Raw genomic sequence first — 27,151 nt, 5'->3', positions numbered from 1 at the left:
GGTACTCTTGCCTTTGTCTAGACTCTCACAGCACGTTATCTATACTGCTCTGACGGTACTAGTTTTATAACTTGTATTATGTTTACTTATACGTATATTTCTTACCTCCTCCACTAGACTACAGTTTCTTGAAAACAGCAACTGTGGCTAAAATTTCTTTCTAATCACTCACAGTACCTCTCTTTCGACCACAGTGCCTGGCACTTCTGACACAGTAAGAGCGAAATACATACATAGTTATTGATTTTAACTTTAGAAATAAGGTTAAAAGAAAACATTAAAAGAAATAAAAAGGCAAAGATTTAGTATTGTTGTCAATACTACCCAAAATGATCCACAAATTTAATGTAACTTCTAGTAAAATCCCAATGGCACTCTTTGCAGAAATATAAAAATCCATCCTAAAATTCATACAGAATCTCAAGGGACCCCAAGTAGTCAAAAGAATCTTGCAAAAAAACCCCAACAAAGTTGCAAGTATCACACTTCTTAACTTCAACTTACTACAAAGCTACAATAATCAAAACAATATGGTACTGGCATAAAGACAGACACATAGAATAATGGAATCGAATAGACAGCCCAGAAATAAACCTTCACATATACAGTCAAATGATTTTTGACAAGGGTGCCAAGATCATTCAATGAGGGAAAAGACATTCTTTTCAACAAATGGTGCTGGGAAACTGGATATCCACATGCAAAAGCATCAGGTTGGATCCTTACCTTATATCATATACAAAAATTAACTCAAAATGGATTAAAGACTTAAAACTAGAAAACCCTTAAAAGAAAACAGGGGGAAAAGCTTTGTAACATTGGATTTGGCAATGATTTTTTGGCTATGACACCAAAAGAACAGACAAAAGTAAAAATAGATAAACTGGACTACATCAAATTTTTTTCAGTGAGGAAGACTGGCCCTGAGCTAACATCTGTTGCCACTCTTTCTCTTTTTGCGTGAGGAGGACTGGCCCTGAGCTAACATCTGTGCCAATTTTCCTCTACTTTGTATGTGGGACACTGCCACAGCATGGCTTGACAAGCAGTGTGTAGGTCCATGTCTGGGATCCAAACATGTGAACCCTGGGCTGCCAAAGTAGAGCAAATATTTGCAAATCATATATCTGATAAGGGTTTAATATTCAGAAAGAACTACAATTCAACAATAAAAGAGCAACTTGATTTAAAAATAAGCAAAGGACTTGATAAATATTTCTCCAAAGAACATATTTAAATGGCCAATACGCACGTGAAAAGATGCTCAATCTCACTAATCATCAGGGAATGCAAATCAAAACCACAACGAGAAACCACCCCACACCCATTATAGGATGGCTACTATTAAAACAAAAAACAAAAAATAAGAAACGTCAGCAAGAATGTGGATAAATTTGAATCCTTATGCATTGTTTGTGGGAATGTAAAATGGTGCAGCAGAAGTGGAAAAAGAGTTTGGTGATCCCTCAAAAAATTAAAAATAGAACTAACGTAGGATCCACCAAATCCACTTCTGGTTATACAATCAAAACAATTGAAAGCATGCTCTTGAAGAAATATTTGTACACTAATATGCACAGAAGTATTATTTACAAAAGGTGAAAGCGACCCAAGAGTCCACTGTTGGATGAGTGGATAAACAAAATGTGGCATATACACACATGGAATATTTCTGCCTTAAAAAAGAAGGAAATTCCGACACATCCTAGAATATGGCTAAACCTTGAGAACATTTTGTTAAGTGAAATAAGCCAGTCACAAAATAACAAATACTGTATGATTCCTCTCTTGTGAGGTACCCAGAGTAGTCAAACTCAAAGGCACAAAAAGCAGAATGGTGGTTGCAGAAGGTGGGGGGATGGGGAAACGGAGAATTGGTTAATGGGTACAGAGCTTCAATTTTGTGAGATGAAAAGAGGTCTGCAGATTGGCTGTACAGCATTGTGAATGTAGTTAACACTACAGAACTGTACACTTAAAAATGATTAAGATAGTAAATTTTATGTTTTGTATATTTTATTACAATACTGAAATAAAAAACGGCACAATCTATGGCTAAATGGAAACAATTTCAAAACAGACAGAAACCTAAGAAAGAATAGGGGAAGAAGAAAGAAGAACAAATATGCTCTCATAATAGAGGAGAAAAAACAAAGAGAAAGGCTGCCTAGTGCAAATATCAGTTCATAAGAAATGAAAGAAAAAAGTGAGACTCACACCAATGGCCAGAAAGAAATGAAAGACTGACTCAATACAAGACATTCAAATGAAACACCGAGGGGCTCAATATAATATGAGTCTTTCTAACCTAAATTTTCGTATAACTAGGCATATTCTAAACTTTTTCAGGGCTTTGATTAACTATAAGAAACTCAAGCAAGATTTCAAAAACAAAGTTTTCAGAGAATTATAGAATTTTAGAGTTGAAAATTAGCTCCATGTCTATCCATCTGAATTGCAAGTACAAAGCACAAAAAATACCAAATATAAAAAAATTTTTACATTGATAAAATGTAAATGACATTGACAAGAATAAGATGTTTTTAAAAATCTAGACTTTACTGATTTTTTTCCTACTTAAAAATGCACAGCTGAGAAAGAAGAACAAACCTGGAGGCACCACGCTTCCTGATTTCAAACTACATTACTAATAAAAATAGTATGGAATTGGCATAAAAACAGACAAATAAATCAATGGAACAGAATAGAGACCCCAGAAATTAACCCACACATATGTGGTCAATTAATTTACAGCAAAGGAACCAAGGATATACAAATGGGGAGAGGATAGTCTCTTCAATAAATGGTGTGGGGAAAACTGGACAGCCCACATGCAAAAGAATGAAACTGGACAACTATCTTATACCATACACAAAAATTAACTCAAAATGAATTAAAGGCTTGAATGTAAGATCTGACTATAAAACTCCTGAAAGAAAACATAGATGGTAATCCCCCTGATATCAGTCTTGACAATAATTTTTTGGATTAGACACCAAAAGCAAAGGCAACAAAAACAAAAATAAACAATGGGACTACAACAAACTAAAAAGCTTTAGCACAGAGTAGGAAACCATCAACAACAAAAAAGTCAATCTACCAAAAGGGAGAAAATATTTGCAAACCATATATCTGATCAGGGGTTAACATCCAAAATATATCAAGAACTCATACAACTCAATAGCAAAAAAAATAATTCAATTCAAAATGGGCAGAGGCTCTAAATAGACATTTTTCCAAAGACAACACACAGATGGCCAACAGGTAAACGAAAAGGTGCTTACCATCGCTAATCATCAGAGAAATGCAAATCAAAACCACAGTGAGCTACTACCTCACACCTGTTAGAATGGTTATTATCAAAAAGACAAGAAATAATAAGTGTTGGCAAGGATGTGGAGAAAAGGGAACCCTCATGCACTGTTGGTGGGAATGTAAATGGGTGCAGCCACTATGGAAAATAGTGTGGAGGTTTCTCAAAAAATTAAAAATAGAACTACCACATGATCCAGCAATTCTACTTTTGGGTACTTATCCAAAGGAAATGAAAATACTAACTCAAAGAGATATATACATCCCCATGTTCAGCGCAGCATTATTTACAAGAACCAAGATATGGAAGCAACCTAAGTGTCCCTAATGGATAAATGTGATCTATCTATCTATTTATACATACACTCGATGGAATATCATTCAGCCATTAAAAAAAAAAGGAAATCTTGCCATTTGTGATAACATATATTGACCTTGAGGGCACTGTGCTAAGTGAAACAGAGAGAGAAAGACAAACACTGTATGATCTCACTTATATGTGGAATCAAAAAAACAAAACAAAAAACCGAACTCATAGATAGAACAGACTGGTGGTTGCCGGGGTGTGTGTGTGTGTGTGTGTGTGTGCAAAAATGAGAGACGATGGTCAAAAGGTACAAACTTGCAGTTATAAAATAAGTCGTGGGAATGTGATGTACAGCATGGTGACTATAGTTAATAATGCTGTATTGTGTATCTGAAAGTTGCTAAGAGAGTAAATCTTAAAGGTTCTCATCACAAAAAAAAATGTGCCACTGCGTGGTGATGAATGTTAACTAGACATTGCGGTGATCATTTTGCAATACATACAAATACTGAGTCATTATGCTGTATGCCTGAAACTAACATGTTATATGTCAATTATATCTCAATTTAAAAAAAGAAAAAATAGTAATGATAAAAAAATGCCTTGCTGGACAAGGCAATCTTACCAACCAATTTTCTTGAAACTATCTTTTCCGCTGCTGGTACACCTAGAAAACTCCAAGCAGTAATTCAAGTGAGAGGAGTATGGTTACTATAGCCTATTTCCTCTGATTATTTTTTTAAACATCACCTTCCTATCTGAGAGTTCTTCACTGTTCTTTGCCCTCAGAGTGAGCAAGTCAGTTAGCTAGAGTTTTTATACTTAGGCAATTCTTTAATTGCCTATTCTTAGGCAAATGTTAACCCCTACAGTTACACTGACTGTATTCTAATTTCAATAGGAATTTCTCATCACTGTTCAGTAACTAATTTCTTGTTAGTTCTCTTACAATCTTGCTGCCTTCAACTGTTTCCTCCCTTTAAAAACTTTAATTTCTTCCTCTCCTCCAGATCTTATAAATCTTATGTAAGTTTGCCCTTCCTCCTCCAAAAATCTTTATTTAAACCAAGTGCCCATTCTTTCTTCCATGGTCCTGTTTTCCTCATTCCTGTCAATAACAATTTTTTGAACTAGTAGTTTATATCCATTTCTTAATTCCCACAATAACTATTTATTCATTAACCCTGTCAGACTTACAGTCTGGCTCCCACAACCAGTATTCTTGAGAAGCTATTCTCTGAAAGCCCATTGTACTATGTCTGGGGGTACTTGCTCAACCCATTTAGGGCCCATTTCAGGAAATGGCATAGGAGTCCATATTAGTGCAACAAACATAACAATCTATTCCCATACTCATCACGCAGCATGGGGCCAGGAAGATATCCGATGCAAAATGGGCAACTCATTTACTCTCTTCCTTCTGATCTGATTCCTCTTCCCACATCCTAAAATGCAGGTCTTCTTCAATTCTCAGTATTTTGTTATTTACCCCTCACCAAAGACTTCATCTGCTCAAATATTCCAATTACCACATGTATTCAGAAACCCTCCAAATACGTATTCAGCTCAGATCGCTCATTTAATTCAATTTCCACAACTCTAACTGTATACTGGACACTCCAATTAAATGTTCACTTCCACCACAAACTGCTTCCAGCTAATAACCTCATTATTATTACCACAAAAATTGGCCATTGTACCTTTCCCTTCTTACTTTTCAACTTCTACTAATTCACCATGCTAAGTCATACTGGCTTGGAAAGCCTGAGTATCACTTTCCCCTCCCTTATTTAAACAGTCACGTTAATCACTAAGTTTTGACAATTCTTTATTTCAGTTTCTCTACATACATCCCCTCCTTATGCATCTTCACAGCCACGACCCTAGTTCAGGCTCATTTTCTGGATTATAACAAGAGCCTCCTATAATTTCACCACTATAAATTCCTCTCCATTACATCCTAAAAATGACTACCAAATCAATTGTTGTAAAACACAGATCTTCTTACGGTACACAATGAATTCCAACTCCTTGATTAAGCAACTCCACTGTCACCCACTGCACTTCTCAACTGCTATAGTATTTAGATTTTCTTTTATTATCTACTACCTTTTAAAGTATTACATATAAGAACGAAGGAGGAAAACTTTTTTTTTTTTTGAGGAAGATTAGGCCCGAGCTAACAACTACTGCCAATCCTCCTATTTTTGCTGAGGAAGACTGGCCTTGAGCTAACATCCGTGCCCATCTTCCTCTACTTTCTATGTGGGATGCCTACCACAGCACGGTTTGCCAAGCGGTGCCACATCCATACACGGGATCTGAACCGGCGAACCCCGGGCCGCTGAAGCGGAACGTGAGAACTTAACCGCTGCACCACCAGGCTGGCCCTGAAGAAGGGAATTTTACTGTATATATTTCCTACCTATATCAGAGCTTTGGTTCTGGGCGTGTAGGAAGGATGATTTAAATCTTCCTAATTTAAATCTCCTTTCATTGCATTAGTCACCCATGGTCTCACCAACGTTCCATAAGCAAGGAGGGGTCGGTCTTTTACTTCTTTGGTATACCCTCTGGCCTACCACAGAACCAGACATTTAATAAATTTGCCAAATGATTAGGGGTGGGGGATGGTGTGAACTCTTTGATATTTAATAGGATCTAAGACTGAGCAATGATTCACTGTGTCAAGTGGTTTTCCGTAATCTTTTCAAATAATCTATATAAAAGGCCTCTGGAAATACAAGGTTAGGTTTTGTAATTTCAATTTGTACAGTTAACCAAGTAGTTAATTAAACATGTACTAACTTAACTCTGCCCTGTATCTACTTAAATCTCATAAATAAATAACCTTTAATAACTTCTCATATTTGTTTCTTCTTTCTCACTCCTAATAGACAGGAACTATATTGATATATTTTTCTTCCACAGTTCCTTTTATATAATAGGTACTCTGAATACTTACTGATTTGTGTTACTCTGGGAGAAGATGACAGACAAGTCATATCAAGCAGCACTGAATATGCCCAAGCTAACATATGCAGCATAAATATATGTTATAGAATACAATGAGAAAATATTAACTAGATTTAGCATCTGCTCTTACTAAAAACTTTCAATGTGTTAAAAACAGCAACAAAAATCAAAATGTTCCAAGGATATAACTAAACTTCTAATTAATGTATACTTACAAAACAGAGGAAATTATGAAACAGAGTAAACACAACCTGATGCACTAATGATAAATATGAAAAGGATCTAGTTACATGATTCCTGGGCTGGCTGAGCACTGAAGGATATCTGGTTCCAACCTTATCACTGCTTACTTTCAAAAGTAAATGCTCTGCCCCACCTAGGATATGCCCCTCTCATCTCTGCCTATCTAGACCTATGTAGTCTTCAAAATTTCAGCTAAACTAACTTCTTAAAATATTCTCCAAATATGCTAGTCAAATACTAAGTCTTTAATAATAAACTTCTTAAGAGCATAAACATTTTATATTTTGGTATAACATCCTATCCCCCATCATTTTAGTTACTAAAATATCCAAGCTCTTTACTCTACAACAGCTCTCTAACTCTATCTCAGCCACAGACAAGAGCAGCCATACCACAGATCAAGTCATCCCTTAGAATTAGTCCAATTTTTAGCGATAGTAAATATTCAAAAGTAATTTTTTATTCTTCGCATCTCCCCAACACCCTCTCACTACTACAGGGTCAGCTCTTCATACTATCAACGCAATCCTGCAATTAACAGAAGCCTCATGACACGGTTTTTAATAGACAAAGTAAGAAATATAGATGAATGTGTATGCATATTTAAGTAAATATACATATTTTCTAGCTCAAACTGAGGAGGCCTAGAGTAATGAGGCTCTAGTACCAATGAATATAGCTAGTTCCCAGACTTTGCTTACTTACAGAAGTCTCCAAATAAAAGAAACTAAGTTCCTTGGAGAAATCCATGGTTAAGGAGGGAAAGCAAACGTAAGCCTGGAACAGTTTTTGGTGCCAAAAAGTAAAGAAGTGCTTAAAAAAAAGAGAGAATCATATCAAAAAGATGAAAAGTCAACTTTAAAGGGCTCTCAATGGCCAAATCTAGGACAATGTGAACCACATAATAAACAATGACTGTGAGGAATTATAATCCATCATAGAATGAAATAAGAATCCATGAAGCTATTGACAGGTAAACAAATAAACACATAAATGGAGGAGAAGGGAAAGTTCTTCCTTACAGTAGAATTCCAACTAATAGAGGTAGAAAAAATAAAAATAGAAAACCATCATTTGGTAAACACCAGAGCAGTAATTTTTTCAAGCAAAATTCATTAATGGATGCTAAAATCAGTGTATGATGAGAAACTAGCATGATGAGAAAAAGATATTTACAAAAATCTCCAAATACCTCTTCATGAGATACCTATTAAGTACAAAAGGGAAGGGGCCAGGGCCATGGCTGAGTGGTTACATTCATGTGCTCTGCTTTGGTGACCCGGGGTTCTGCTGGTCAGGATCCTGGGTGTGGACACGGCACTGCTCGTTAGGCCATGCTGAGGCAACAACTCACACAGCAGAACCAGAGGCACTCACAACTAGAACATACAACTATGGGGGAGGGGGGCGTGCTTTGGGCATAAGAAGAAGGGGGAAAAAAGAAGAAGATTGGCAACAGATGTTAGCTCAGGTGCCAATCTTTTAAAAAAACAAAAAAGGGAAAAAAAAGTAGAAACTTTTACAGTAAAGAAAACTGGCAGACACCACCTTAACTAAGTGATCAAAGTAAACATCACCCTGTGCTTCCTGATATGGTGCACTAAGGAGGACACAACATCAATTCAGTGAATTCTTGACAAAAATGCACAACCTGAATAATGAGGAATCATAAGACAAATCTAAACTGAAGAACATTCTACAAATCAATTTGCCAGTATTCTTCAAAAATGTCAACATTATAGGGGCCGGCCCCATGGCGGAGTGGTTAAGTTCGAGTGCTCTGCTTTAGCGGCCCAGGGTTTCGCTGGTTTGGATCCTGGGCGCGGAAATGGCATCACTCATCAAGCCATGCTGAGGCAGCATCCCACATGCCACAACTAGAAGGACCCACAACTAAAATATATAACTATGTACTGGGGGGCTTTGGGAGAAAAAGAAAAAATAAAATCTTAAAAAAAAGTGTCAACATTATAAAAGGCAAAGAATAACTGAAAACTATTCTAGACTAAAGCAGACTAAGGAAACATGATAACCAAATACAAAGTGTGATCCTAGACCGGATCTTGGACCAGAAAAACGACATTACTGGGATAACTGGTGAATTTTGAAAGGTTCGCAGATTACATAATAGTATTGTATCAAGGTTAATTTCCTGATTTTTATAATTGCACTGTGGTTACACAAGATGTTAACATTTGGGGAATCTGGGTAAAGGGTATACAGGAATTCTTTTTATTATTTTTGCAACTGCTTTGTAAGTCTAAAATTATTTCAAAAAGAAGCTAAAAAAAAGTATGAAAGCCTCATGAGTGAATAATGCACAGAGAACTGTGTATATGTGCTTGACACATGTAAACACTCAAAACAATTAGCTATAAAGACTGTAATGCTCCAAGTTTATTAAGCCTCCTGACTTCTTAGTTCCTCATTTAGTAAATAATTTACAGAATGCCTACTATGTGCCCAACAAAGAGAAAAGGAAGGAGGAAAGAAAGAAGCCAGCCAGCCAGGCATTCACTCACTAACAAATTCATAGCAGAACTGAGATTAGTTATTTCAAATACACATATGTCCATTTACACATGTATTCACTTATTCTCTCCCTCTTTCAAATTGAGTAATTTCAAGTCCTCCTTAATTCTTACTCTCCACTTTCCATGTTCCTGCTCCTAGTTTTGTCATCAAAGTGCATGTATTCTAAAAATGTGAATCAAATCCCAGTTTTGTGACTTTTTTGCCCATAACTTAGTCTCTCTAACCCTTCCCATTTATTTGTAAAACTGGAATGCCTTTAACCAATTTTATAGGGTTGTTGTGAGGATTAAATGGGAACAAATAAAAGTAACTAGCACACTGTAGATGCTCAAAAAATATTAGTTGCCTTTCCCTTACAAATTATATTTTCTAACCAGTGTAAGTTCCTGAAGCGTAGATCAACAATTGTTTTACTAATCTCTAGGTGAATCCCTGTTCTACTTTCCAAAGAAGCTACTTTGTATTTTTCACCTACATATTTTAAAAAGTAAATATAAATAATGCATTTACTTTATGCATTCTAAAGGCGTCAGTATCTACTGAAAATTCAATTAACTAAGAAATATGCATAACCTCCATCTCTCTCTCAAGTATCAGACCAGTATTTCGAACAGCTTTTCCAAACATTATCCAGCTACCTCTACATACCAACCTCAAACTCAAGATTCCAATATTATGCTCTATGCTGCCACCTCTTGGCTGTTACCATACTCTCCAGATATTTCCTTCTTTTTTGAAATTTCAAGCCAGCCCTGAAGTGGAAGCCTCAATGCAACAGATATATCTAATTTCCAGATTCTAGTCCTCCTCAGATGAGATGCTCCAAGTGCCTGCAAAGATTTCTAGCACAATCACTCTCAATCTAACACAATTAAAGATATATACTTAACAATTTACATTTTCTAGGCTCTCTCTTTTCCTATTTTCCACTATAGTGTTATGGCTGTCTCTGAAAAAAATAAAGACCAAAGACAGTAGGGGAGTGTCTAATGGAGAAAAACAGATTTCCTAGAACTAGCTGAATTGTAAAATGGAAATATTCCAATTAGAAAACCAACTAAAAACTGTCGAACTACCAACAGTAAGAACAACTCCTTCAAATGCTACATGGTTCCATGCCTTGCTATTTCTGTATTTTCTTCTAAGAATATTCAAACAATATTTTAACCTCATATAGCAATGGAACACCCAATCATATGACAAGTATATACTGCACTCAACTATTGAAGGGCATTCTTCCGAACCCCACCCTGAAACAAAAGTAATTCACAGTTGCTTCTTCCATTCTATTAAATGACTTGGTCAATAAATAGTCACAACACGCGAAAACACACAGAAACACAAACACAGTTTAAAATAATGAATTTCAACTTCATTGGCAGTTGCTTAATTTTCTGGTCTTTTTCAAACCACATTAAATTTCAAAACACTCCTAATCCAATGAAAACAGACCATCCTGGATAGTCACAGCAACAACTTTTTCAGGCAGTAAGGAAGAAAAAGACGCCACAAAAGAAGAACATTAAGAAGCTCTTAAACGGGCTTTCAGATTTTAAAGCAACTTGCCCACATTGGTAAAGAGTGGTACAGAATCTACATGCAGAGGTAGAAAGAAGCACACAACATGGTTTATAGTCTTCTGAGGCTGACAATGTAGTCAGGGACATAAAATTCAAACACAGGAAAGGATGAACAAAATTAGCCAAAATATTAATTGACAAATAACTAGTATAGATAATATTTATCACAACACTGTGAAGGGTTGAAACGCAGTAAAAGCAGAGGTATAGCATTTATAGGAAGGGAAGGGTTTAAGCTAAGAGTAAGAACAAGGGAATTTCAAGCTACAGACAACAATGAGTATGCAATGCTGTAGCCCAAATGGTAAAACCATGTTGTTTAATACAAATGATCAGACCAGTTTAGCTGAAAGAAAACTTTATGTAAGACTGGTGGGGCAGCATTAGAAAGAGAAGCAGACTGAACTGTGGAGGATACTGAGGCACTGAGCCTCAGTCTAACGAATCCAGAAGACAATGAGAAAGTCACTGAAGACTGGGTATAGGGTAACATTTCCACACTATGTGAGAGGTGAGGGTTGGGGGGAACGAGTTTAATCTTGTAGCACTGTTTAACAGACTGAAGAAAACTGGGAGAGACCAATCATATTATTTCAGTAGTCCAGAAATAATGCTAATGGTCTAAACTACAATGATGACTGTGGAAAGAAAAAGAATGAAATTCACTATGAGGGAAGAACTGATAGAATATGGTCAATGATTTGAAGTTAGAAGTGTACAAGGGAGAAAAAGGAATTCAAAATGTTTCCAAAGCTTTAAAACAGGGAACAGAAGTATTATGAAAAAAACATAAGACTGTAAACCATTATTAATAAATGTTTCCAACAACTGAAGTGTTTCTAAACAAAAATTCTATTTACGTTTAACACAAAGCAATAAAATAGAAACCCAAAGGTACAATTTCTACAATCGAATAAAAACAGCATTCATACTCAAATATTATGAAGAAACATCTTATACTAATGCATAAACCATAGTCCATCATAAATCTACATGAATTAGTAACTACTTGATCCAGATCCATGTCACTGTTCTTTTCGTACAAATGACTCCCATTACTTGAATTACCATACATTTCATATTTAAAATAAACACAACAATTTGAGACCTAGTTAATTATTCTGCCTAGTGAACTACATAAATAAAGCAATGCATGTTGGGATATAGATTTCTCAATAGGCTAATCAACAGACTAGAAACAGTCTAAATTGCAAAACTGAGTTATTATCAAATCCTTTATAAACATGGAACCATACCTTCCTTTTCCTACAAATTCTCCAACAAAGTAATCAAATTTTGAAAAAATAAAAACTATAAAATATCACACTAGACAAGTTTCACAAGTTTCTTGGTTACCTTTACTTTATCTCTTCTCAAGCAACAGAACAGACAATTTTCATCAAAAGTCCAATCAGAAATGCTTTCAGGTTCACAGTCTGCAAAAATAGTAGGAATAACAAATAGTCACAAAGAAAATTTTTCAGCAAACAAATGAGAACTAGTTTCAGAAATATTATTTATCTTAGCAACTCCTTCCCCCCAACTAAGCAGTAGACAGGTTCCTTATTTGTGTTACAATTCTTAACAATAACGGCTCACTAGTTAATATACTTATTCATATGTATACTTGCATTATCAAGTAAACACAAAAAGATGCTTACATGGATATAGCTTTAACCCACATAAAACTGTGAATAAAAAAGAGGAGGCTGAGGCTTAAATCACCAACATATCATATGTCACCAGAAAGAATCTGAAATACCAAAAGAAGATTTTAAGTACCTTTAAATAAACTGAGATCTTTTAATAATGCAGGTCCAAACAGCCCTTCAAGAATACTTTCAAATCCTGAAAAGATGAAAAAAAAAAATCCTGTATTACAATAATATTCCCTATAGTAATTTAATATTAATCTGTTGCATGAAAAAACGATGGTATTTTCTTCCAGTTCTCAAGGATCCCCAGATTATCACTGAAGCGATGCTGAGGAAAGAAAGTCAATGACAAATCTAAAAGCATTTGTATTTTTGTCAATGGTTAACATTCAAACAAATTCAGAGTACGTTCAAGAACAATACAAAACAGCACTAGGAATAACCAACGAAGCAGTGGAAATTCACAGGTTCTCTTACGATCTTACAAGATCCCAAATACCTTTTTACATAAACTTGAAAATTCCATTTTAAAAGGTCCCTTTCCCAGTGAAAGAGTCAAACTGCTTCAAAATTTCCACAATGTTCTGGATTAATTTAAATCTAAACAGCATATTTCTCAATATCAACTGAGATAAGAGATTTATCAAGCTAACAGTTTTCTGAAGAAGAAAAATCTTCACTGAGAACATCTGTATCACTAAAGAAAGACCCATAACAATACTTGAAACCAAAAAGACCTTTGTAATTATTTCACATTGCCATGTAACTTCTTTGCTGCTTCCTTTATGAAAGTAGAATCCACTAATTATACATACAAAAAAAAAAGCATGAGAAAAAATTCAAATACATCTGTATATAAATGTTTAAACTATTATCACCTTCTACCACTATAAAGCAGAAAATGAAAAACAAAAACTTTTCTCATTTATTACCTCAAGTACTGATCAACTCAAAGAAAAAAAATTAAAAATATCTTTGTTTTCTTGCTGTTTTCTATGGGTGCTTAAGAGAGTAAGGAGGAAGAAGAGAAAGGGAATCAGATTGTGCCTTTATACAACATAACAGAAATAATGGATTACAGCAGTGATTCCCAAACTATGTGTCACGGACCTCACTGGGAACTCAAATAGTTACAAGGGGGCCATGAATCCAGATATACTTTAAGCACGACCTGTAGAAAAAATTAGTATGTCTTGCACATTCAGTGTACATACTATTTTTGAAATGCAGAGAAATATTACTGTAATTAAGAAAATACAAAAAGTATAACTGAATTCCTAGTAATTTGGGGCAGTATGTATTTTGTTACAGAATTTACCATCACCTAAGGGTTTATAAACTTGAATTGTGAAAAAGTACTCATGTTCAAAAGGGAGGGAATCACTATTTTAAAATACTGTAAGTAGCATTTCCTTACCACAGTCATCATAAAGGGTTTGGAAGGTAAGGGGGGTAGAAAAGGTGGTCCCTAGAAACAGTATGTTATCTGGTTATAGGAATAATTTTGTAATGTCCCTAGTATTAAGCCACCATTTTCAATAGAGTAATCTCTAGGGTTTGTGTTATTTACGTTATAGTTAGAGAGTTGATTCTTTTCCACTATTTTCTAGATTTCTAGATTTTTCATTTATTAGTTAGGAACAATTATTTTAACTCTCCTTCGTTCTTCCCATCAAAATTATTCCAAGGACATTAGCAAAAGAAAAAAAAAAAAACAACCAGTACCCTTTCAAGCAAATGAGAGGTATCTATGCCTGTTTATTATTTGCACACTATAATTTAAAACATTTTCCACTAAATCACTATGACCTCTCTAAGGAGGCGAAGGATTGAGCTGGAGGTTTTGAGGGTGGAGAGACGGTGCTAAGAAAATGATAAGGAATTACTAGATTCTATCTTGGGCCTGCAAACTAAATATTCCCAGCACTAGCACCCCCTCCCCGAAATAAATCCCATTGCCTGCCTCCTACTCTAAAGGCCTCCAACCCACCTCAAAAGAAATTCTGATTTCACAAATATTAATGAAAGCACCCAATATCTTGAAAGGACCAAGTACACACTGCAAAGAACTAAAGGAGATTACAGGTGGCGCTTATCCCAAAGAGCAAACCTAATACGCTTTTACCTGGGTTTATATGAAATTATGATAAATTCCAAATTTGCAGGCCAAGAATAAATTCTTGAAAAGAAAAAATGTTAATATAACAAGAAATAATACTGAGAAAGAAAAAAGCAAATAAAAGCTTTGGGAAATAAAATTTTTAAAAATACAAAAGATAACACAATTTGAAAGAATAAGAAAACAGAATAGAAACTTCACCAATATCACACAGACACTAACAAAACCAAATTACACATCAAAAAGCAGTGAAAGGGAAAGACCAAAAGGAATCAAACAAAAACAAAATCTGGTCATGAATGCAAAGCCTTAACCACAACCAATTTTGATCAAAATAGTAACTGTAAACAAGTCACTCCTCTTTTGCTCATTATCTGCAACAGTACATTAAACCTCAGAAATATGATTAATTGGGCACTGTAAAGCTGTATTTTGCTACCCTCTGTTAACTGAATTTAATGCCACTCAATTTTATTAATATTAAATATTGAATTTAGCAGTTGCATAGCAACAAGGAATGTCTCATGTGCTGTGCTTGACATTAACAAAAGGCAAATAAGGAAAGAAAAAATGTATTCAAAATTTATACCATGATCTCACAGAAAAGCCATGAAGATCAATAACAAAATGCCATGGAAAATTAAATAAAATACTGAAAAAGACAGCCATGTCATTATGTTCAATCACAAGGGCTTAAAAAGCACTTCTATGTAATATATTATAAAGAAATATTAATAAAATTATTGCACATGACTACTTTCCAAAGAATTCTTAACCAACATCACGACTGGTCTCAAAGCTGGTCTCCACGCTCTTCCTCACTACGACCTGCACTGTCTTCAGACTGTACTCCTAAAACATTGCTTTGACTATGTCACTATCTGTTCAGAAAAATTCCACTTTGTTTAAAAAACAAATCCCAAAATCTAGAGTCCAGTAATCAGAGCTGCTTGTAATTTAACCCCAACCTATTGTCAACAACCTTATTTCCCAGAACTTTCCTGCTCATTCTTAGTGCTCCAGTCAGGTTGGTATTCTCTTGTATTCGGTCATCATTTCTACCTCCTAATATTTTCTCAACCCTTTGTATCTGACCTCTGCCCATATAAATTATGTCCTTCAAGGCACTCTTCGATTTGTTCAACAAATACATTTTTGCTTATTCAACATACATTAAGTGACAGCCTGCCACCTACCAGGAACAGACGTTGGCACCGAGGAGGCAGTGGTGAACAGATGTGGTGCCTGCCCTCATGCAGCTGTGGTTTCCAGCTTTCTCACCCTCAGAATTCACATAACACTTCTGATCCTTTCAAATAAATGTCAATTGCCTTATGTTTTCTGTCATGTGCAAAGCACTGTCTATGCAAGTATCCTGGAAAATAAAATGTCACAGGCTATCTAAATCCTGGTTTATTTCTTTTCATACATTTATGTCTTATCTCCTCAAGGAGATTTAATGCTCCAGGAACGCTAGGAAGGTGTTCCTGTTTCCCGCAACGTTTCTCTCATACCGACACGCCTGGTTTTTAGCTTCTGATTTAATCACATAGCTCTCAAAAACAAAAGCTAGAAGATCAAAATTTCTCACAAATTTCCCTCTTCAATCTAAATCACAACCTCTACTCTCTTTATTTCTAACCAAAAGGGGAAAGGCGGGTTATGATAAGTAACAGGACAGGAACATATCAAATACATAGCCAACTAAGATAAGCAATTTAGCCTGTACTTTTGAAATAAAGAAAAATATTATGGATGGAATGAAAAAATGGCTCATGGGTCCTGGGAACCTCTCCTCTGAGATAAGCAGTACAGAAATTAGCAGTTTGAGAGACAAAGAGGTATTGAAGGAAAATTAGGAGCCTATCAAAAAATTAGCAATTTTTACATCAAGGTCCCTTGGATATCTTGTAAAACTTGGTGCTTGGTATAAAAGAGCTCAATCTTCAATAGAGTATTATAATTTTATAAAATATTAGTTCAAAGGTGCTTGCTGATAAGTCATCAACTAATGTCCTAATAAACAAAGAGGGGACTTACAGCATCTGGAATTCTTTGCTTAAAACTCAGGGTGTATAACTTGCCAACACCACACTGAACTTCACTACAAGTAAGCCCCCAAATGAAAGTAATTTAAAAGCACCTGACTACATAATCTTTTATATTCTATCCAAGGTAATATAAGGTAATTAATCCCCTTTTATTGATGTTCCAGCTATCTCATTGTGTCATAAAACCAAAGTAGTCTGGATGAACTTCTATAGGCAATAAACAAAAACCAGGCTCCTCATTACTAAGCAGTCCACTTCGCTGCTAGATAACTACATTCACTGAGAGTTCTTCCTCACTCCGTGAGCATCTGCTCCTGGCCCACGCACTCTCAGGAGCCCATTTGCTGGCCCATTTACAACTCTCAGCACAGGAACTGATGAAGAAATTTCACCATATATACTGAAGAGAAACTATAATCTAATCACAACTAGTGGCCCAAACTGAAACACAATTAATGAAGAAAAAATACTACAACTTGAAGAAAAATTATAAATAGTATTCCTATTGAGAGCAACAAGGAACCACATTAAAAAAAAAACAGCAAGCTGCTCTGCAAAAAAGAGTGGAGAATATGGTTTTGGGGGAGGGAAAAAAAGACAAAGAACTGCCAAAATAACCAAATAGCGGTCTTAAGTAGAAAAATATATAACAAATCAGTGATTTAGAAAACCAACTTAAGAAACATCCTCATAAGGTATAGTGAATCTGAAGGAAAAAACCATAAGATTAGAGATGAGGAGGTGGCCAGGAGATTCAAAATCTGTAAAACAGGATTTCCAGAACAAAGCAAAGAATATAAATTAAAAAAAAAAGTTTAATTTATAAAAAAGGGGAAGGAGGAGGAGAAAAAGGAGAAGAAGAAAACTCCCTAATGTTGAATACTGTCTTGAGTCTTCGCATCTAATGGGCTCTGAGATGTACTCGGGCAGAATACTCAGGGGGGAAAAAGTATATACTTGTAGAACTCTCCTGGTAAAATATCTGAATTTCAAGAATAAAAGCTTAAAAGCTCAAAATAGGGGAAATTTTTACTTAATTTTACTTAAAATAAGAGGAAAGAGATTTAGATCACCAATTATTTCATCAGTAAAAAGTAAATGCTAGGGCCAGCCCTGTGGCCGAGTGGTTAAGTTTGCATGTACCGCTTCAGCGGCGCATGGTTTTGCCGGTTCGGATTCTGGGCACAGACATGGCACCGCTCATCAAGCCACACTGAGGCGGCGTCCCACATGCCACAACTAGAATGACCCACAACTAAAAATATACAACTATGTACCGGGGGTCTTTGGGGAGAAAAAGGAAAAATAAAATCTTTAAAAAAAAAAAAGTATATGCTAAAAGCCAAAGGAGCTATGTTTACAAAATTCTGAGGGTAAAAAAAAATTTTGTAGTCAATCTATTATTTACAAATATGAGTAAAAGAAAGAAATTAAAGTCATGTGCGACATAATGTTTCAGTCAATGACAGACCGCGTATCCAACAGTGGGCCCATAAGATTAGAACCATATAACCTAGGTGTGTAGTAGGCTATACTATCTAGGTTTGTAAGTATATTCTATGATGTTTGCACAATCACAAAATCACCTGACACATTTCTCAGAATCTATCTCTGTCGTTCAGCAACGCACAACTGTACTAGAGATGCTCTGATTTGCAAAGTAGGATAGCCATTTACTTCAGGGCTAAGAGTTACTTAAAGTAGTTCAGCTAAATAAAACATAATTCAGAACAAAGACCTCCTAAAAAGGGAAACATTGTTTATATAAAAAATAATGGTGAGCAATATACCAGTAAAACTAATAGTTAAGGGTAAATAGTTGCTACTAACATAAGGGTTCAGCTTAATATAACAGATAAGAAAGGATTCTTTAAGTAGGTGAATGCAACATTATTTTAAAAATTAATGGTTTACGAATAACATCGCAAATTATTAGAACAAAATGTTAGGTGAAGTAAGAGTAAAATATGCTTAAGTAAAGTATGCTAAGACAAGTGTTTATGTGGGGTGAGGGGGAAATTTGTTAAGAGTCATTAATCTTTGATGTTGATAAAGAAATATAGGCTTAAAATAAATTTGCTTAAAATGTATAGGTAAAGATGAAGAATTTCCAAATCACCAGAGGAAATAACAACAAAAAAAGTCAACTATAAAAGTAAATAAAATTAAAAATTAAACAAAAAGCAAGCAACTAAACAAGAAACACAAAAGTAATTTCAGGAATAATACCAAATGCTTACATGTTGCAATAAATATTAACTGTTTAATTAACAAAGTAAAAGAGAAAAAATTGTCAGGGCACAGCACTATGCAATTCATAACAGCTTCAAAGTGATGACACAGGCATGTTGAAACTACATAAAATGTAAAAAAGGAAAGAAAAAAGAAAGCAATGACATAGTTGGCAACAACAATATCAGACAGAAGAATTCAAGGATAAAAGTATAAAACAAAACAATGATTTTTTTCTATTACTAAAACGGTAATCTGTTTCATGAGTGAAATGGACCTATAATTTTTTTCTTGTAATAGCTGTTTGGGTTTGGCATCTGACCTCACAGAAAGAGCTGGGATACATTCCCTCTTTTTCTATATTCTGGAAGAGGTGACAGAAAATTGGGAAGCTCTCTTCCTTAAAAGTTGGGATGAACTCACATGTAAAACCATCTGGGGTTATTTTCTTTTAGAGGAGAGTTTTAATTATTAAACTTTTCTGATATTTATAGAACCATTCAAGCTCTTTATTTCTTCTTGAGTTGGTTTTTGGCAAGTTATATTTTTCTTTAATTTCAAAATTATTGGCCTATGGATGTTGACGGTATTTTCCCTTATCTTTTTAAAAACTGTGGTAAAATACACATAAATATAAAATTTACCATTTTAACCATTTTAAGTGTATCATTAAATATACTTACACTGTTTGTGCGACCAGCAATTTCCAGAACTTTTTTCATCTTGCAAAACTCAAACTCTATACCCATTAAACAATAACTCCCTGTTCCCTCCTACCCCTGTCAACCACCATTCTACTTTCTGTATGAATGTGACTACTCTAAGTATCTCTTAAGTGGAATCATACAGTATATGTCCTTTTGTGACTGGCTTATTTCACTTAGCATAATGTCCTCAAGAGTCACCCATGCTGCAGCATGTGACAGGATTTCCTTCCTTTTTAAGGCTGAAAAATATACCATAAACACATAGGTCATATTTTGTTCATCCATTCATCCATCGATGGACACCTGGGTTGCTTCCACCTTTTGGCTATTGTAAATAATGCTGCTATAAATCCCTTATCTTTTAAATCTCTTTATCTGTAGTCTTCATTTTCATATTATTTATCTGTGTCTTTTATTCCTTGATCAATCTTGCCAGGTTTGTTTTCTGAGTACCACCCCCCCCAAAAATCCACTTTTGACTTTTTTGATCTTCTACATCGTATCTTTGTTTTCTGTTTAATTAATTTTCACTCTAAGTTTATTTTCTTTGGGTTTACTCTTTTGTTCTTTTTCTAACTTAAGACAGAAGCTTAGTTCACTTATTTTCAGGTTTCTCCTTTTTTTTCTTTTAACAAAGAATTAAGTATAGGAATGATTTAAGAGAACTAAACCTTTAATTCTTTTGTATTAAGAAGTTACGTAGGGGGTTGGCCCTGTGGCCGAGTGGTTAAGTTTGCGTGCTCTGCTTCGGTGGCCCAGGGTTTCGCTGGTTCGGATCCTGGGTGCAGACATGGCATCGATTATCAGGCCATGCTGAGGCGGCATCCCATATAGCACAACCAGAGGCACTCACAACTAGAAGATAGAACTATGTACTGGGGGGCTTTGGGGAGAAGAATAAAATAAAATAAAATAAATAAAATAAAAGAAGATTGGCAACAGATGTTATGCAGGTTAATAATCTTTAAAAGAAAAGAAAAAAGTTATCTAGGACAGATAAACTGTAGTATGTATATCCACACAATGAAATATTATTATAATATAGATAAGTGAACAAAACATTATGCTAAATGAAAAAGGTCAAAAATAAAAGACCCCATACCATATGATTCTATTTAAATGAAATATCCAGAAAAGACAAATCTATAGAGATAAAAAAAGTAGATTAGTGGTTTTCCAGGGCTGAGAGTCAAATGGGAATGACTGAAAATGGACACATTTCTTTTTGAGGTGATGGAAATGTTCTAAAGTTAGATTTTGGTGATAGTTGAACAACTTTATATATAATAAAAATCACTGAATTGTACACTTAAAATGGGTGAATTTTAAGGTAAGTTATATCTCAATAAAGCTGTTAACAAAATAAGTCTACACATACATGGTAAATATTTGTAACATTTTAAGAAAATTTGGCCTATTAGAAGCCAGCCCTGTAATTCTAATTTAAAATACAGAATTGAATAGCTGCTTTAGACTTGTGGTTTTAGGCTAAAATCTTAGTAAGTCTGCAGAGTGTATTTAAAAAGTTATACAATTTAAGAATCATCACCAAGTTTACACGATTTACAAGATTTATTTAAGCGTCTAAGAAGGTTTTGTTTGGTAAATCAATATTTAAAGATAAAATTTAAAAATTTTAATTTATAGTTATAAACTGTTTTAAGAAGTTAAACAAAAATACAGTCACACTTGCTTAATGACGGGGATACTTTCTGAGAAATACATCATTAGGCAATTTTGTCATTGTGCGAACATCAGAGTGTACTGAAAGGAAACAAAATTTGCCACCCCAAAATGTGTCTCTTTATCATGAGGATTATTTTAGGTTGATTATTTTAAAGAAACAAAAGACTCAGAAAGCTTTTCTTCTTACATCCCCTTTAACTGCCTAAAAGAATTGAGATTTAAAAAAGCTATCTCAGGAAGGGAGCTATCATCTTAGTATAATATGAAGTAGGCGGTATACAGGGAGGAATCTAGAAAAGTCTCTTTGTTGGGCTCCCCTCTGTGTTCTTTTGTTTCTGTGTAGCCAAACACTTGTTTTCCAAATGTGTGCTCCTTTTCACATATATGTGAACTGCCTTCCTTGCATCTGAAGTCCTTGATTCTCCCCACCCCTAACATCATCTTCTGTCTTTAGCTAAGGATGGTATTTAAGGTGAGGGCTTCCGCCATTCTGGCTAGTTACTTGGTTTCCTTAGGTTTCTCTCATGTATATGTTACTAAACTTTTGTTTGCTTTTCTCCTGTTACTCTGTCTCCTGTCAATTTAATTCTTTGACCAGCCAGAAGAACCTAGACGGTCCCCTATCGTACTTGCACAAACCTAGGTGGTATAGCCTACTACATACCTAGGCTATATGGTGTTAATCTTATGGGATCATATGTGGTCATATATTCAGTCCATCATTGACTGAAAGGTCCTTATGTGGTGCATGACCGTACTTATTAAAAGTTTGTTAAAATTAGACTAAGATCTGTATTTTAGAACTAGATCTTAAATTTCCAAGTTTAAATAAAATGAACATTAAATTAGAAATCAAAGTTACTTGCATTATCTTTTCTATACACAAAGCCATCCTGAAGGATATTATTTTTAAAACCTCACCTTTAATAACAAAACACAATCGAGTATTTATACAGAGCTCACCAGTGTGAGGATACAGCGGATATGTTTAAAATATATCCCGTGCCGAGCCAGCCCCGATGGCCTAGTGGTTAAAGTTTGGCACTTGTTGCTTTGGCAGCCCAGGTTTTGCTTCCTGGTTGTGGAAGCACACCACCTGTCTGTCAGCTCCCATGCTGTGGTGGTGGCTTGCACAGAAGAACTAGAATGACTTATAACTAGGATATACGACCATGTACTGGGGCTTTGGGGAGGGGGTAAAAAAGAGGAAGAGTGGTGACAGATGTTAGTTCAAGGTGAATCTTTCAAAAAACGACGACGACAACAAAATATATATATATATGTACCCTGCCATTAAGATTTATACACATTTCTGCTAAATGCATATAGTGATAACTCTCCCATCTCTTATCTCTTGCCCCAGAACTTAATTATAATTGCCTGCTTTATATCATCACCAAGATATCCCAAATACCTCAAAAAGTCCAAATCAAAATCTTTCTATTCCTTTTCTTTCATCTCATCCAGTGACGACTCCTGTATTCTTTACCAGGAAAATGGCATCACTAACCCTATCCCCCCATCATTCGGGTCACAGATCTCAGCTGGTCATGATTCCACGCTTTCCCTAAGTCAGTCACCAACTCTTCCAGTCACTGAGACTTATTCCTTCTAATTCAGAAAGATCAATCCAAATCTATTCTCTCTTTCCATCCCTAAATTCAGGCCTTGACCATTTCTCATGTTAATAAGTACAATTACAGTACATATCATTCAGGTTGATAATTGTAGCAGTTATCATTAATTGAGCTCTCAGTGTCAGGCAAGCACTGTATCAGGTACTTCACATCCATTATAACAGAACCTTCAGAGGAACACTGTGAAACAGGTATTATTACTACCTAGTACAGCTAAGAAAACTGAAAATCTAAGCAGCTAATTTTTTCACACAACTAGAGTCACAGCCCAGGTTTAAAACCAGGCTTGTGATTCTAAAGCCTGTGATTCATCAAAGTACCTATTAATAACATCTCAACTTTTAATTCATCTTACTATTTGAACATCCCCCTACACCACCATCTCCACCAGAAGCCATCCTTCATACCACTGCTTACACTTCTTTCACCTTTTCTCGGTTTTAAAAACCTGTGATGACTGACAATATTGAAGACTTCAAATTCCTGAATGACATGCAAGATCACTGAAGGTCTGTCTAGTCCCAAACTACCTTTTCAGTCTCCCCTGCCACCATTTTCTGTCCACATACACTATGCTCAGGCCAGACTTATTTATCAATCATTAATAATGTCAATGCTTCCAAGGCTTATGAGTATAGCATGTCCTTTGCCTACAATGTTCTCCTGCAATCCTCAATGTAGTTAAATTCTAAGGCATCCTTTATCCCACAAGCCACAAGCAAAGTTAGGAACATCTTCATCGATGCTAAAGTTGTGCTACTTATAAATTATACCTTAATTAATTTCTTGGCACTTTATCCACTAGGATTTTGAGCAAAGAACTGGCGCCTATTCATCTTTTTCTTAACATCAGCCTATTCCTTAACCTGCAGTCAATAAATGTTTGTTGGATTAATGCAAACACACCATTCCTAATTCCTATATCCTTCTATTTACCTGAGTGGTTTGAGATTTTTAGAATGACACCATTTTGTGTGTCTGGTATGCTGAAAACCCAAAGAGACAGAAATAAAGTAAATAAAATAGAAGGGTAATTGACACTTGATGGAAAAAGGATGGTTTTCCACTCTACCTCAACCAAGTTCCCTGTATCTATGAACTAAAACCAAAACATAATTAATGGCTTGCTTTGCTAGTCCATGAACGGAGATGACAGGACACTTTTTTTGTGTAAAGCTATAATCACAGCAAAGACAGAAATAAATTGAGAGAGAAAGTTCTGAAAAATAGTGATATTAATATATTAAGGAGGGAAAAGGAATATATACTGAGTTTCTGGAATATTACCAAAATAATTTCATATAATTATATTTACATACATAATTCCAGAAACGAGATTCTAAGATGTTAAGTAACCAAAATCATAAAGGTAAAAGTAGCTAGGTCAGATGAATTTAGTTCTTTGGAAATCCAAGGGAAGTTTTGGTTCAATTTTTTCTATTATATCAAACTATCTTGAGTATAGTGATTATGCTAAAAAGAAGCTATTTAAATGCAAATCTGAAGTAGATTAGGAATGAGTCAATTATACCAGGAGTTCACAATCTGTGGGCCACAATTCCTTAGAGGAACTCAGTCATTACCCAGTCAGTAAAACCATATAAGCACTGTTTGTAAATTAAATAAAAATGTGCCTATATATACAGCCACTACTTTTCTGAACATATTTTGCTGGGAACAAAACATTTACTTCTTTAAAAAGCATTACTGAATTTACAACAGCCTTTTGTCATTACATATTTTTCTTTCTTCTTTTTTGGTGAGGAAGACTGTCCATGAGCTAACATCTGTGTCAGTCTTCCTCTATATTGTATGTGGGACACCACCACAGCATGACTTGATGGACTGTGTATAGGTCTATGCCCAGGATCCGAACCTGTGAACTCCAGGCCGCCAAAGCAGTGCGTGTGAACTTAACCACTACGCCACCAGGCTAGCCCTTACATATTTTTCAAAGATACTAAAAATAGAATATAATGTGGGAAATCAGAAATGTCTTTTGCTTTTTTTTGTTTTCGGTTAAGGTAAAAAGGTTTTCTATTGTTTCTGAGCCTCTTTTCCTGGGTGGTCTATAGATATTTATTGAGTATCTACTATGAGTAAGGCAGTAGGGATGCAGCTGTGAACAATACAGACAAAAGTTCCTATCTTGGAACTTTAATTCTGGTAGAGGAGACAAATGATACAAATAATGATGATGATGATGATGACAATGATGATGATGACGATGACGATGATGATGATAAATAATGTGTGATAAGGGTAAGCAGAAGAAGCAGTGGCTGAAGAAGAATATAGCAGAGTAGAAAGATAATAAGTCAGCCCTGATAAACCCTGACTGATAACATTGGGAAATGCTGGAGAGGGACTGAGTAGAGAGGAGACTTTTTAGAGAAATCAGGAAAAGACTCTAAGAGGCAACATGTTTGAGCACTGAATGAAGAGAGGGAATAAGCCATGTAGCTATCTGGGAAAGGAATGTTCTAGGCAAGGGGACAGCACTAAAGCAGTATATGGTATGAAGTATGGTATGTTTTATTAGGAGACTATTATTACAATAGCCTTGGCAAGAGATAATGGTAGCCTGAAATGGAGTGGCACTTATAGAAGTAGAGAGTAGTGTCGGTATACAGAGCATTTTTTGAAGATAAAATCAACTTGCTTTGATGATGCAATGTGGAATGTGAGGGAAAGGAGTTGAAAACAACACTTAGGCTTCTGGTGTGAGAACTGGGTGAATGGGATAGGATTTTCTAAGATGGAGAAGACTGGAGGAGAAACAGGTTGGGCAGACAGAAATCTAGTTCAGTTTTGGATGTGTTAAGTCTGACAAACCTCTTAGAAATCAAAGTGGAATATGCAGGAAGAAATTGGATAGGTGAGTCTGAAGTTTAAAGGAGACACTGGGATCACAAAGACAAAACTGGAAATCATCAAAGTACAGATAAAATTTAAAGCCTTAGAACTAGATGAGATCATATCAGCTAATTAGGGCACACAAAAAAGGAAAGGAAGGAGGAGGAGTGAATACTGGAGCATTTCAATGTTTACCAGTTAGGAAGAAAAAGAGATGAAAATATGACCAGGTCTTATTTAAGGTTTTATTTCCAGCATCTGGCAAACAACTTGGTTTAAGCACTCAAAAAATACTAACTAATCTGAACTACTGTATACGGCACGTAATTAAAATAAATGCATATAATATCCCCCCACCTCTCATATAAGAGATGATTTTGAAAGAAAGCACATCCCTTTTGATATACTCAAACACGTTTAACTATATCTAATTTGCATATTTTAAAAACTATTAGTTTATAATACACCTCCAACCTACCTTAATATATGGCAATACAACAGATCAAACTTCAATCTGGCCCCCACTGGAATAAGCTTCAGGATGTTTTAGAAAATTTTAAATTACACCAAAGTTTAAGTTAGCCTTAGGACTTACATACATATTTATATATAAAGTAAACTGTTAATAGTTGTCCTCTGTTCAAAAATATTCAATGATTACCTACAGAATAAAAGCCAAACTATGAAGCCTGGTTTTTAAATCTTTCCGAAAGTGAACCTTTTCAACACTCTCTCCCTTGCATTCTTTCAAGCACATTCAAACTATTGTTTCTTGAATATAACTTGCTTTTGCTTGTCTTGATCCCTATCCCTCTCCTCACCCTGTTCCTTCTGCCTAAAACGTTCTTCTCTCAAATCTCAAGTCTTGACCCTGCTTGGTCTTCAAGGCCATAGATCACAAGTCCTTTCCAACTGTTCCCTTTCCTCCCAGTTGACTCCCAGTATCTTTCACTTCATCTGTCCTGAATTTTTGACACGAATGAATATTTTTTATGTAGCTAACTGAATTTTACACTCAATGTTGTAATGTAATGGAAGGAACACTAGTACTCTAGGAAGAGACTAGTGATTAAGGGTATGGATCCTGGAGCCAGATTACCTGGTTTCAAGTTTCTGACATTATCTTTTAATAGTTCTCTGGCCTTGGGCAAGTTACTGTCTTCTTTATGCTTCATCTTCTTTGACTATATGACTGTTTTGATTTCAAAAAATTAAGACAATTAAATAAATACTTGCAAACTGTTTAGAATAATAT

The 27,151-nt window shown here is 35.2% G+C and overlaps 1 protein-coding gene across 16 annotated transcripts in view; it reads right to left on the bottom strand.

Annotated features, from left to right (window-relative positions):
- The window catches only part of LCOR (ligand dependent nuclear receptor corepressor), a 130,142-nt gene that overhangs the window by 62,543 nt on the left and 40,448 nt on the right, over positions 1 to 27,151 (bottom strand). For 14 of the 16 annotated variants that reach the window (XM_046652286.1, XM_046652290.1, XM_046652285.1 and 11 more), the window contains 2 exons: positions 12,736 to 12,801; positions 12,310 to 12,389 (listed from right to left, as the gene is read on the bottom strand). In XM_046652286.1, the coding sequence (XP_046508242.1) occupies positions 12,310 to 12,389; positions 12,736 to 12,801 (146 nt within the window). Of the gene's footprint in view, positions 1 to 12,309; positions 12,390 to 12,735; positions 12,802 to 15,923; positions 16,103 to 27,151 lie in introns of all 16 variants that reach the window. The other 2 variants (XM_046652292.1, XM_046652295.1) reach the window with 1 other exon arrangement.

Source organism: Equus quagga, chromosome 2 (genome assembly GCF_021613505.1).
Source record: "Equus quagga isolate Etosha38 chromosome 2, UCLA_HA_Equagga_1.0, whole genome shotgun sequence".
NCBI classification, from domain to species: Eukaryota; Metazoa; Chordata; class Mammalia; order Perissodactyla; family Equidae; genus Equus; species Equus quagga.
The sequence above is the reverse complement of the archived record's forward strand: the minus strand, read 5'-3'. Positions and strand labels throughout refer to the sequence as shown.